Raw genomic sequence first — 14,619 nt, 5'->3', positions numbered from 1 at the left:
CCTTAACAGTTAAAAAGTCAAGGCTATTCAGTTTTGGTTAGAAGACTGGAAAGAGAATTGTAAATTTGCAGATGTGTTTTTACTACTATTCAACTGCTAGGAATGGTGGGGGGCTCTTCTGCTCTCTCTCCTCACACCAGGTCCGCCTTTGCCTGCCCCCTTGTTAGCTTCCTCCTAAGGAGAGTAGGAACCAACTGAACTAGTTGATCCCAGAGACATTTAACTCCACCAGGATTACGAGTGAGCAGGATTACTCTGCCTAAGAGGCGTGGACCCAAGCACCCCTTTTTCTCTCACATTCCTGCTTCAGACCCAGTCATGCAGCAAGCAATATATTTTGCCTTTTTCCCTTCTCCTGAACATCTAGTTGAGGAGAGAAGGTTCAGGAAAGATACTAGGAGCTCTAGTTAGGTCTTAAAAACAATGGCGTCCAGAAGAGGGGTTTTAACACGTCACCTTCAACTAGGGGTTCTCTTGTACAACCCTTATGATCCCGCTGGGGAGAAAATGTCATTTTTATATAGAATTTAGGCCCTCAGACCACCATATATATAATACTATCAAAAATCACACTCACCCTTTAACACAAAGAACTAAAGGAAACAACTTTGCAATAAGCTCAAAGCATAGAAAAATATCTGTAAAAAAAGAAATGGTTTGAGCTTGAAAAGCACAATCTGAATTACCTTCTTAATGAATGCCACCGAAAACGTATCCCAGGACACTATCCCATGGTCCATCAGCTCCACAAAGGCCGTCAGGGTGAAGGACAGCATGTCTCCAAAGCTGGAAAACACAAGGAGGGGCCCAAGAATTCAGCACAAGGAGAGAAGGAAGTGAGAACGCTTTAGAAAGATGAATGCAAGCAGAACTGTAAAAGATCACTGGGATAAGCAGCTGGGCCACAGACAACGTCCTTCCACACGTGGGTCAGTAGGAAGGAGGCAGGTAGCTTCACAGTGAGGAGCCAGGGCCTCTTGGGGACAGACCTGGATTCACAGTCTCACTCAGGTGAGCTGTGTTGCCCCTGTGTGGGTCCCTAAGATTCTCTAAGCCATCGTCTTCTCCACTGAAAAACTGGATAGTGAAATCTGTTTCATCACAGGGCTGCTGGTAGAGCACTGAATGAAGTGCAGTGTATAAGCATTCAGAAAATGATAGCTTAAAAAAGCTCCTCAGCAAACAAATATTAGGAAGAGGGCAACACGCTTCCCTTATTATCTCTGGGTATCCAACAGGGAAGGTTATAAATAATTCTATTAAAAGTATCAGCACTTTGCAAAAGATTCATGTGGCCCATATATAACTGTGTGTATGTGTGCGTGTGTGTGTGTTTGGTGAGTGCATTTACACACATACACACACTCATAGATACAAACATATATGTAAATAAGCATATTAATTTCTATGTTACACTGTCCAGCATTTTAACTTTAGTTAATAGGCTTTATAGAATACCTTTCTAGAATATTATAGATAATAATGATTGTTGCCCATTGACTTGCTGTTATTCAGAAGCTGTAAGAAGTGTCTCATGAATAAGTTAGAAATTTAAACAGATCAGGCAAACTCAAGTAAAAGAATTGCCTTCTATAATAGCTCCACCCACACCCCTTCAGTTCAGTTCAGTTCATTCACTCAGTCATGTCCGACTCTTTGCGACCCCATTAACTGCAGCACGCCAGGCTCCCTGTCCATCACCAACTCCTGGAGTTTACCCAAACCCATGTTCATCGAGTCGGTGATGCCATCCAACCATCTCATCCTCTGTTGTCCCCTTCTCCTGCCTTCAATCTTTCCCAGCATCAGGGTCTTTTCAAATGAGTCAGCTTTTCGCATGAGGTGGCCAAAATATTGGAGTTTCAGCTTCAACATCAGTCCTACGAATGAACACCCGGAACTGATCTCCTTTAGAATGGACTGGTTGGATCTCCTTGCAGTCCAAGGGACTCTCAAGAGCCTTCTCCAACACCACAGTTCAAAAGCATCCATTCTTCAGCTCTCAGCTTTCTTTATAGTCCAACTCTCACATTCACACCCCTGACCAGACAACAACCTGGTTTCTAGTACTTTCAAAACAACTTTGAGAATCTTCTATAGAAACTCACCTCTACTGTAAATTATCATCATGATAGCATTAACTTAAAACTCTCAAGATAAGTTTTGTCTCTTCAGGTACAATAAATTATGCCCATCAGACTCTCCATACTGTATACAACCACACTGATTCATATGCTTGATTTTTTCAAAATAAATTTAGTAGTTCAGATTTTTAATCTGTAGACTCCTATATATCATGATTGCTACTTTACAGAGTTTCATAAAGTGTTTAGATGGAGTCTTCCTATTCATTTTCAATTAACAGAATAGAAAACTGGCTCCTATTTCTTTTAAAACACCCTTGCAGTTCCCCTTCTTCCCAGTGTTCTCAGCCTGGCCTCCATGGAGGACCTTGGAAATCTTGCATCATCTCAGAAGCTGTGATGCTGAAAATAAATCTACAAAAGAGGAGGTGACTCTCAGGAAAGGACTGTGATCCAAAGGTATCAGACACCAGAAGGGATGAGATGCGCTAGATGGAAATGGTTAAGTGGGTGATTTCTGGAGTCAGACAGCAGAGGTGGACAGTTGTAAGTGGACAAGTCACTGACATATTCTGTGCCCCGAGTTTCCTCATTTTTCAAAAAAGAGGATGACAATGATGCTGCTAGTGGTGGTGATGCTTTACTCAGAGGATTCCTGGGGAAATGAAGGGAGTTATCACACTTACAGCCCTCTGAACAGTGTATAACACACAGAAGGCAGCATATGAATATTAGTTATTATCATTATGCAAAGAGGTATTTTCAAAAGGTACACGAAGCTCATGATTTTCAAATGTCTGTCTTCATTGTGACAAGAATTTTCTGTCCTTGGAGCCAGAAAAAAAAATGCCAGGAAAGCCAAACCTTTCAAGTTAGATTAAAAAAGCAGCATATATTTTTAAAAGACTTCTCTGAGTCACAAGACAAGCAATCCCCATCTTACAGGTTCCCCTAGGTGGCATCAGAGAATCATGCCCCCAAAAGAAATTCCAAACCAGAAAACTCAAGTTTACTTTAAGAAAACAAAAAAAGTAGATAGGTAGAAAATGGATTAAAAGGACAAGTAAGAAAGGTTATAGAAAAGTTCCAGAATGACTCTTCCTACAATGAGTCATAAGAAAATCTAAACACTAGCTTGCAACCAAAAAAAGGAAATTTCTTCAGGAAAATAAGAGAGCCAGGAAATAAAATCAATTAGTAAGATTTATTAACAGATTATTAGACATTAGTATCACTGTGAAAACATTACATAATTATGTATAGAATTTTCAGTGAACAATATTATGTAATTTATTACTTAGTTGTATAATTAGGGTAAACAATATTAACTAACTTCCCTCGTGGCTCAGATGGTAAAGTATCTGCCTGCAATTCAATGCCTGGGTCAGGAAGAGTACCTGGAGAAGGACATGGCAACTCACTCCAGTATTCTTGCCCCAAGAATCCCTATGGAGAGAGGAGCCTGGCGGGCTACAGTCCAAGGGTTCACAAAGAGTCGGACGTGACTGAGCAACTTACACACACACACAAACAATATTAACAATTTTTTTACTCAAAAAAAAAAAAGGAAAAAAACAACCACTAAGTGATAATGAACCTGGAGTTGAAAATGGCAATGCACTCCAATATTCTTGCCTGGAAAATTCCATAGACAGTGGAGCCTGGCGGGCTACAGTTCATGGGTTTGCAAAGAGTCAGGCACGACTGAGCACACACATACACACACAACTGATAACGAATGGTTTGCATTTCTTTACACCTGGCATGCTGAAAGACCTCAATTTGTAAAAGATGTACATGACATTGGAGGATGGCTATCGAACCCATATCTCTTGCATCTCCTGCACTGGCAGGAGGATTCTTTACTATCTGACCACATATATAATTATAAGAGGGCTTTCCCAGTGGCTCCGCTGTAAAAAATCCACTTAGGAGACGCAGGAGATGTGAATTCGATCCCTGAGTCAGGATGATCTCCTGGAGGAGGAGTTGGCAACCCACTCCAGTATTCTTGCCTTGAAAATTCCACGGACAGAGGAGCCTGGTGGGTTAATGTCCATAGGGTTGCAAAGACTTGGACACAACCAAACGACTGAGCACACACACATGTAATTATAAACTCTATGGATTAATGTTATTAGACATACATATGCTATATAATCATATGTATGTATATGTATCTTATATAATATATAAAGTATGTTATTAGATATATTTATATATGATATAATATATTGTATATATAACATATATCTTATATACTATGTAAATATAATATATATCTAATGACATATTTTATCTATTATATGGTATATATACATATATATGATTATATAGAATATGTATATAATACAGTACATTATATATACTACATATATGACATATATAATTCATTACAACTGGTTGCTGGATGGCATGCTACCTTTCCATGGGAGACATTTTTCAAAATTCAACTTTAAATCCTCAGTTGCAAGGAAAGGATGGCAGTGCTAAAATGTTATTACCTTCCAAATCAAGGGACTCATTCACCTCATCTCAACTGAGGCAGCTACAAAAGCTCTTATTGAACCCTGAAACAGATGTTTATTTCCACTGCTAGAGGAGTGATTCAGGTTCCAAAGAGGAAAGGCAAGAGCCAAGATCCTGTCTCTGAAATCAGTGCTGGGTGCAGAAGATCAAGGCTAAAAGGATTACAGATATAAAGCAACCACATGGCACATGCGGGGAGCATTTTTGTTTGTTTGGTTTATTTGTTTTTTTATAAAGTGCTAAGCTAAAGATTTTGCAGTACTGGCTGCCACAGATTAAGCTGACTACAAACTTCACATGCTGGTCGAGAGCCATGTCACAGCCAACACACCATGTGTGCTGGAATGATTCAAATAAATGTTTCTCATCAATTCAGTAGAGACCATCTTCTTTCCAAGAAAATTCAGCCAATCTCAAAGCATTTAAATTTTATGCTGTTAGTTTTATCAAATAGTGCTTCCAAATGTTTTCATTGGGTGCCATGCCCAAGAGAGAAGCAGAGAAAAGATGAAAATAAAGACCACTTTAAAAGTTATTAATAAATCATACTGAATATATCCCTAATTGCCAAAGTTAATGATATAACTTTGTTCTACCCTGCCTGTTGAGTTTTTCCGAGTATTTTATTTTTGTGGTAAAACTTATAGACACAGAAATGTATGGATTTCTAAATTGCCCCATTGGACATTCCCTTAAGAATCATAGCATGATATATCAACACACATTCTTTCAGCTCCTTTGTTGCAAATTTAACTGTGGATCAATGTTAGACTCTTTATTCTATTCTGTGGATCTGTCTATCCTTTTATATCAATATCACAGTATGTTAATTACTGACTTTGTAGGAAGTCTTTAAGGCAGTTAATTAAATCTTCCAACTTTATTGATTTTTATGGGTCTTTCAAGATTGTTTTGGCTCTTCTAGGCCCAATGCATTTCTTTTAAGTTTTTAGGATTGGCTTGTAGTTTCTGTTTAAAAAACTGTATTGCACTAAACCTAATTTGGGGAGAATTGCTATCTTAACAATACTGTGTCTTCCAATCCATAAAATGCTGTATTCTCTACTTATTTAGGTCTTCATTAATTTCTTCCAGCAATATTTTTATTTTTCAGACAACAGGTATTGATGTCTCCTCTTAAAATTAATTCCTAAGAATTTTATCATTTCTGACATCTGTAAATGGAAATTATAAAATTTCATGTTTCAGTTGTTTGCTATTAAAGTATAAAAATATGTCCCTTTTACATACTAATGTTATATTCTGAAACTTTGATAAATTCAGTTGTGAGATCAAGCCATTTCTTTGTAGATATCTTAGGATTTTCTATGGATAAGGTTGTTTTACTTCTTTTTTTTTTTAATGAGTATCTTTAAAGATTTACTTATTATTGGTTGTGCTCCATCTTCACTGCTGCGCAGCTTCCTCTAGTTGCGGCAAGTGGGGCTACTCTCCAGTTGTGTGCAGGCTTCTCACTGCAGTGGCTTCTCTTGTTGCAGAGTGCAGGCTCTGGGGCGCGTAGCTCTCAGTAGGTTAAGCTTCTGGGCTTCAGAGCTCAGGCCCAGTAGTTGTGGCATGCAGGATCAGTTGCTCCTTGGCATGTGGGATCTTCCTAGATCAGAGGTGGAACCCGTGTCTCCTGCATTGGCAGGCCGATTCTTTACAGTTACCATTAAGCTGTTAGGGAAGCCCCTACTTCTTCCTTTCTGACCATTGTCTTTTATTTCTATGTTGACTTATTGCTAAGGCTAACAACTATAGTACAATGTTGACTAGAAGTGCAAAAAGTGAATATATTTGCCTTATTCCCAATTTTTAGTGGGAGGAGTAGGGATTCATCTTCCAACATTAAGTATACTGCTTTTTTTTTTGGTAGATAATCTTTATTAGGTGGAGGAAGTTCCCTCTATTCCCAGATTGCTGAGAATACTTATGAATGAGTGTTGGATGCTATGAAATGCTTTTTCTGTATCTGTTATCTATTTTCTGTATCTATAAAGGTGGTTTTTCTGTTTTTTTCTCCTTTATTTTTCTAAATCATGGTGACTGATTTTCAGATGTTAAACTTCTTCTGAGATAAATCTTTATTGCCACAAATCTTTATACCTTGCTTGCTTATATTTGTTCATATGTTTCTGGGGAGTTTTGCACCTCTGTTCATTAGGTGGCCTATAATTTTTATTTCCTAAATTAGCTTTGTCAGGTTTTGTTATCAGAGTGATACTGGCCTCACAGGCCTCATAAAATGATTGGGAACTTTTCCCCACCATCTCTCTTTTCTGAAACGATATGTGTAGATTCAGTATTTCTTCCGCATGTGCATAATAAAACTCACCAGTGTAACCACTTTTCATTGTGTAATCCCTCTAACAGTCTGTAATTATACTGAGCTTCCTATTGGGTTGGCTGGGACTGTCAGATCTACACCTGCTTCCTCTTTTCTTCTTCCTTTCACAGGCATCAGCTCTACCTCACTATCTGAAAGGTTCCATATCCAACCTCACTTTGTGCCACAAAGTACCACCCATCCTCCAGCAAACCTCTTACTCTCCTTACTCCATCTCAGCATTAGCTTCTCAGGGGACTAAACTGACACATCAAAACTGACCCACAAGGAAACAAAAAAATCTGAATACCCTTTGGGGTTCACATACACACATGTACATTCACACTTCAGTGATCAGTGATATATTTGGGCAGAATTCATATTTATTTATGGGGTTTCATATCCTCTGAGCCTCCTTTCTTTCATGGATTTTCCTTCATTATCTAGTTGCTCTGCCAGCCCCAAATTATGTCGCATGGACAAAGGAGGCATGTACCACCACTAACATTAAGATTGAGGGTTTTGATCGCTCCATGATACCTGGATGGGGCTTCCCAGGTGGCGCTAGTGGTAAAAAACAAAACAAAACAAAACAAAAAACAAAAAAAAAACTTAGGAAAAAAAAAAACTCAGGAAACATAAGGCATGCGGGTTCAATCTCTGGGTCAGGAAGATGCCCTGGAGGAGGACATGGGAACCCACTCCAGTATTCTTGCCTGAAGAATCATCACGGACAGAGGAGCCTAGCAGGCTACAGTCCATAGCAGGCACAGAGCTGGACACGCTGAAGTGACACGCTACCTGGATGAGCAGGGATCCTCAGGCAAAAAGCTGCGAACACACAAATCTCATCTAGAGCCAGTTTGTTCTCTCAAAGACTGACTGACTTCTTTCTGTTTCAGTTGCTATTTAGTTCCTTAAATACTTGTTTTCAGATGTTTTTGTTTGCAATATTATGTCTAGAGTTCAGAATTGTTATCTATGGTCCTTAGTCTGATGAGGCTACTTTACCATTACCAGAACCAGGATCCTGAGCATTGATTTTGTCCATCATAAATAAAAATCATGATTCACACTTGCAATGCCCCTATATACCAAAAGATTAAAACTGCTGACAGATAAATTTTAAGAAGTTATTTTGGCTGGAGTCCAAAATTTTACATTAACAAATTGTATCAGATTATTAGAGAAGAAATAACCAGTTTGAATCCCAATACCACCTCACTTTAACTTCTGCATCAAGGAAATAATCCTAATTTTACACATCTTGTGTTGTGGATAAAAGTGTGAATTAGAAGTAACAAGGGTAAACATTTAAACATTGAGACAATGCCCAGGACAGAGTAAATTCTCAACAAGAGATGGATTCTATTGTCATTACCATTAAATGTTTCTACTGTATTAAAATATATATCAAAATTAGATTTAAGAAGCTTTTTCCTAAAAATTCAATGTTTCTATCTTATTAGAATTTAATAACTGAAGAGTTCCTGCAACTAATACTTTTTCTAGTGGGAGGGGTAGGGGAACATGAATGCTTGGAGACCACTATTACACTGTTCAGGATTTTCTCTGTAGGCTTAAAAATAAGATGCACGCTTTCAGATGCTGTTCAATCTTCCTTCTCAAGCTTAAACTGTATGTTTAACAACTGGGCAAAATGGAAATTCGTTCAGCCTACTACAGAGAGTTTATAAGATCCTATTTGGACTCCTTTTGTTTTGTGAATAATAAAGGCACTGAGGAGGGAATACTCTAAGAAAGAGGTTTTGAGATCTCCAGACACAATTATCATGCAATTCCCAAATATATATATGACTGAACATTTTCTCAGACTGAAAGTAAATAATTTTCCTTCTATACTTCAATCTTCAATATTTTTATGTAGATCTTTTTCTTACCAAGTCATTGAAGAAAATCAAAGATTTTTGACTTTGAACATTACATAGGCCACAAAAAAGAAAGGTTTTGTTTAAAGTAATACATAAAATTATGCCTAGCCTTGCTCCAAGAGAAGGGTAGCAATCCTGATGTGATCATTCTGTGGTTACAAACATAAAACACTCTCTACCACAAAGCAAAAAGAAAAGGGAAATATTTTTTTAAAAAACCTGTTTATAAGAACATCAAAAAGAGAGCAAAAAAAAAAAATCACTCAAAATATCTAGACACATAGTTACACAATCAGTCAGAGGACAGAGTTTAATTATTCAGAGAAGAAGGAAGTGTTACATCATCTATATCAACAGATCAGAAATTCTTACCAAGGCTTCATGATCTTCTGCAACTTCTGGTATCGTCTGTAAAATTCAAAAACAACCATGTAAGGAGCATGCATGACAGCAATGAATTTTACACAAATTACATATCATGAAGAAAGCCCAGAGTGAGCTATATGACAGGTTTAACAGCCAATAAGGGCAGCTAATTCATTTCAAAACATTTCTCCAAGTAATAAATTGATGTTTATTAATGAACACAAAACAATCAAAAATAGGGATTAAACTACTATAACCAACCTAATGCATTTACTTTTGAATAAAGGCAACAAAGGGGGCTTCCCAGGTGGCTCACTGGTAAAGAATCCACCTGCAATGCAGGAGCCACTGAAGACGACGGGGTTTGATCCCAGGGTCAGGAAGATCCCCTGAAGGAGGAAATGGCAACCCACTCCAGTATCTTGCCTGAAAAATTTCATTGGCAGAGGAGCCTAGCGGACTATAGCCTATGAGGTCGCAGAGTCAGACACAACTTAGTGACTGATCACGCACACAAAGGTAACAAAAACTCCCTTTGGCTCAGAATGAGCATACATTCAACCAAGGGGGACATCACTAGAAATAAGGGGGAGCATATTTTCAATGAAAAAGGAGAGCCCCACAGCCTTAATCCAGTTGTTCTTAAGTATATGCTCAACAGGACAGAAATAGCTGGTTATCTTTCTTTGGTAAAATGCCCACTAATTCTACTTCCTCTTTTCTTAGAGAAAAAAAAAAAAGCTTCTTCTGAAGGAAGACATTATGAGGCAGTGCAGTAGTCTTGAATGACAGCTGGAACTCAAGGATTGTAGCCTGCAAAAAAAGTTCACAATTGACAAAATTTGTCTGCAAAAAAGGACACGTATGCTTCTTAAAAATCTAAAGATTAGGTCAAAAAAAATTAGGTAATAAGTGATTCTATCCTTATCAAACCACTTCCCATTCCTCAAGCCTGCCAAATCTCTCTGGCATGAAGTGTGTTCTTCCCTCAGTTTGGGGAATATCCTTCCCCTCGTTGTCAGACTAGCTAAACCCTATCCCACATTCATTCCAGACTCCCTGACCTCTGCAAAGCCTCCCTAACCTCTGATTTCCCTTCCTTGACTGGACTGAGTGTGGCACCCACGTCTGCAGTGCTAAGAACACACCAGGCATTTGACTTAGGACATCTCACAGTCCTCCCAGCACCATGAAGGCAAAGGCTGACTCTGTAACTCAACTACTAACTATACCATCAGGCACCTGCAGAGTAGGTATTCAATTCAGAAGAAGTTAAGTTTCACATTTCAACCACATAAATGTAAATGTAACCACTTCAGAAACCAAATGACCACGAGGTGATCAGATCTAGCATTTGATAAAACTGGGGAGTTAAAAATGTATGTAATCTTCCTCTTCCTCCCCTCTTCCTCCTCTTTTACTTAGCTTTATCAATAAATAATACATATAATTAATTAAATTATATATTATATATATATTCAGTGTATATATATACATATACACTGAATAAATGCACTACCTAAGAGTTGAGGATTTTGTTCTATTTGAAGGACTTGGACTTAAGCCCATAGTACAGCCTCTCAGATTGCTTCTGAGGGACTGCTCCAAGGCCTTAAGGGAGGAATCAGTATACACAGGAATTTTTGCAACAAAAACCAGGTAGTCAGAACATCAAGATTACTGTTAAATAAAGACAAATCAGACTTCTTAAGCGAGTGGATTTAGTGTTTTTCTAAGTACTAGAAGATATAAGAGTCTGGGCTCATTGAAATCATTCCTTTGATATGCACCTTAACTATCTAGTGAAGGGAATGGTAACCCATCCCAGTATTCTTGCTTGGGAAATTCCATGGACAAAGGAGACTGGTGGGCTACATAGTCCATGGGGTCATAGAGAGTTGGACATGACTGGGCGACTTCCACTTCACTTAGCTATCTAGGGCCAGTATCCTGCTTTTTTCCACCAGGAATCCCTACTGGGTGGGGTGCAGCTGCAGTGGTTTATGGTTTGACGGTTCTAATGTCTTTTTTCAGCTGAGATGGCTGGAAGAGAGGTTTCATCCAGATCTATATTAGCTTCCTTTTCTTCTCCTTCAAATTGCCATGGGCAGAGTAAAAGAAGTAGGTGGCCATGGAAAGGCAAGCCTGAGCAGAGTTTGGGCCCTTTCGCAAGAGCCAAACACTCCTCTCCACTAAAAGGAACTGGGGCTCCTTGAGAAATGACTCTGGCCAGGACTGGGGCAAGAAAAGACCAAGAAAAGCCCAGAACATTTTGTTGAGCCAAAAAGTGCAGAAGTGCTCAAAGAATAATGGGAAACAAGGTAGGACACAGAAGAGAGCTTGAAGAAGTTTCCAAAGCCATGTTGGGGACAAACTGAGCATCACGATAAATAATAACGGTTATGAGTTATAGCCCAGGGAATAAAACAAGAACAGATGGGCCTACATTGCTTTAAAGGTAGTGTGCTGGTACTGTTGAAGAACTAAATCTCTAGGGAAAAATATATAAATCTGATTTGTACCACTTTCCACTTCCCATGGGTAACTACTCAAGATTTTCTCTTAATTATTTACAAAAGGGGTAAAAAGCATTACTGGGAGATACTCGGAAGGCAGTATCTTAACAAGTGGTCAAAGTGAACATCAACAATAAGACAGAGATATGTGCCATTAATAGGACGCAAAGAAACAAACACAAGCATTTGTGATATTCTAGACAAACACATACATTTTCTAAAACAAGAAAACATTGGATAAACCTATAGAAAAAGAGAATTTATGTTTCAAAGGGAAATTACTGTGTCCACAGTTTTGTCTAGAGGTGATTTAACAGACTTCTTCCCTGCAGGTGAAAAATCAGTTTTGTCTCCATTTGCAATTCATTTCAATATTCCTCTGTTTCATGCAGATTTGTGTCCTTTGAAGCTTCCTTTGAACCAGTGAAAACATCTGCCCAGTTCCCTCATATCAAATGAATAACATACATTCTTGTAACATATGTTTAATTTTATATCTGTATGAAAGTCATGCTTTTATCTTTCCCTGATAATTACCTTTTAATTAACTACTTTTTAGTAAACTTCAATTGGAGAATATTCTAAAGATGGTTGACCTATGATCTTGAAAGTGCCAAGGCCATGAGAGAAAAGGAAAGATTAAGGAATAGCTCCAGACCACAAGAGATTATACTAGGGCACCAGTGATTGAAACTTATATGAGTTGTCTGGCAACAGGAGGGCCCACTAAGGAAGAAGGTGCTGCCACCAAAAACTAACCAGGAGAATTCAGGAGGGGTCCAAAGAGGGTGGAGAAGCCAGTCCATATGTCCTACCAACCTCCCGAAATCCTTGCTGGAATCCACCTTGGCTGAGAGATTGCACGCACCATCAGGAAGGATGCTGAGTCAGACCAAATACGGACACAAGCAAAATGATTGCCCGGAGGCAACCCAGAAACTACACACAACCATAAAACCTGAGACTGTGACCCACGAGGCAGAGCACTTATTCTGGGTCCCTGTACCACCTTGCTGCTCTCTGTCCAGGCACCCCTTCCCAATAAAGTGTTTTTTCTTTTACTTTGTCAGTACTGTCTCCTAGAACAATTCATTTTTGAGTGTTCGACAAGAACCTACTGGACTGTCCAGACCTGGAAAAGGTCCCCCTTCCTGCAACAATCAGGAGAAGGTAGGACATCAGGGGGCAAGGGGCTCTCCGGGTTAGATCTTTGTAAAGGACACAGTCCGGGCAACTGGTGAAACTCGAGCTTGCAGCTTTGCCATTCAGTTTGGAACTGTTAACAAGCCACCCTTTAGAGGAGGCGGCTCTAATACTCCGGCTGCCTATATGATCAGTCCAAACCCGAAACCTACAAATGTCTCCACGTTAGGAAATGGAAACCTAAGGACAAGCAACCAGACTTGACTAACAGGCTGACAAGGCGCTTGCTTTATTTCCACTTCTCTGTAAGAGACACTTCCCTCCCCCACCAGCTCCTGTGGATAGACTGTTCCTAACCACTTCCAGTTTGGCACTGACCAATTCTAACTGATTTCTGTTCAAATATACTCTAAAAATGTTTTCCTATGGGTCAGTTAATCTTTTAACAGAACTGCTTCAAAATTAGTGCTTGTCAGAGGTGTGTGTGTGAAATATATAAAGCAATCAATGCAATTTTTCAAAATAACCTTCTGGCCTCAGGCCTGTGCATCCTTAGGTATATATAAGCGTGTGTGTGTGTGTGTGTGTGTGTGTGTGTTCTAACCCCTGTAACAGACGTGTGTGTGTGTGTGTGTGTGTGTGTGTGTGTGTGTATGTGTTCTAACTCCTGTAACAGACTCTGGCTTTAGAAAGTACTTGACCAGAGTACAAAGAGAGAAATTCAGTGTTCCTCACTTCTCTACTTCCTCACCTTGGCTTCAGAGAAACATAAGCAGAAGAGGAATTTTTTGTTGTGATGTCTGTTTTCTTATCTGAAATTCTCTCTCTCTCTCCTTCTCCTTCTCCCTCTCTCTCTTTCTCTGTCTCCATATATATCCACTTTAAAAGAAACATAAACCGGAGAACAAATGATTCTCCAAAGACGATGCTTCAGAGTGATCAGAAGCCCCGCACCTTAGCCCAAGCTGTGGCATCCTTTCCCCAGCAGAAGACAACCTCTCCTTTAAACAGGCTGTATGACGCCTTCTTACTTCTATTATGAGAGTGATGGACAAAGACACAGAGACAAAGCGAAAAGGGATGGCGAGGCGGAGTTTCAGCATAAGGAATTTTCTGCCGCACAACCCCCAACAAAGCCCAAGAAGGTCGGCCCCTTTGGCGTTTGTGATGCAAATTCCTGGCAGGGCCCCAGAAGGGCTGCTCCTGTTGAAACTCCCTGAGTTCTGCGTCCTGCAGCTCCAAGAAGGCAGACTGAGGGAGCTGGAAGACTCAGCCAGCTTCTCAGCTGGGGCCCACGGACCACACAGAGCTGCTTCTTTCTGGTTCGGCCTGGGGAGCCGCTGGCTCCTCCTCGTGGCCTCTGTCCGAGGTGAAGTACAGGACACGCATGGTCTGACCTGTGCTTGGCGGCTGGCAGAGATTCCCTGATCAATCTGGCCTGGCCTGGATCTTCCACAACAACCGCGGTTTATAAGAAACACTGAATTCTCAGAAGCGAGGGCCTGAGTTAGAGCCAATAATCCGTGTCCATGAAGCTTAACAAAGTCACTTTCAAAAAAGAAATTTATCTTTTGTGTGAAGACAAAAAAGGTCACACATAGTCCCAAACTGTCATATGCAAATGATTGTGTCCTCTCCCTCCCCACCCAACAACACACACATTCTGTGTCTAACCCAGTGTCAGGAATATCTGGCATTCTAAGAATACATACTTTGCTAAATGAATAAAACCTAGAAACCCACTCTCAAGTGCGGGTGACAGG

At 39.7% G+C, this 14,619-nt stretch overlaps 1 protein-coding gene across 2 annotated transcripts in view; it reads right to left on the bottom strand.

Annotated features, from left to right (window-relative positions):
• ELMO1 (engulfment and cell motility 1) overlaps positions 1-14,619 on the bottom strand; it is a 556,385-nt gene that overhangs the window by 357,750 nt on the left and 184,016 nt on the right. For both annotated transcript variants that reach the window (XM_065939966.1, XM_065939964.1), the window contains exons 7-8: positions 9,204-9,239; positions 687-786 (exon numbers count right to left, since the gene is read on the bottom strand). In XM_065939966.1, the coding sequence (XP_065796038.1) occupies positions 687-786; positions 9,204-9,239 (136 nt within the window). The remainder of the gene's footprint in view (positions 1-686; positions 787-9,203; positions 9,240-14,619) is intronic.

Source organism: Muntiacus reevesi, chromosome 6, assembly GCF_963930625.1.
Source record: "Muntiacus reevesi chromosome 6, mMunRee1.1, whole genome shotgun sequence".
Classification (NCBI taxonomy): Eukaryota; Metazoa; Chordata; class Mammalia; order Artiodactyla; family Cervidae; genus Muntiacus; species Muntiacus reevesi.
Note: the sequence above shows the minus strand (reverse complement) of the source record. Positions and strands in the feature narration are given on the sequence as shown.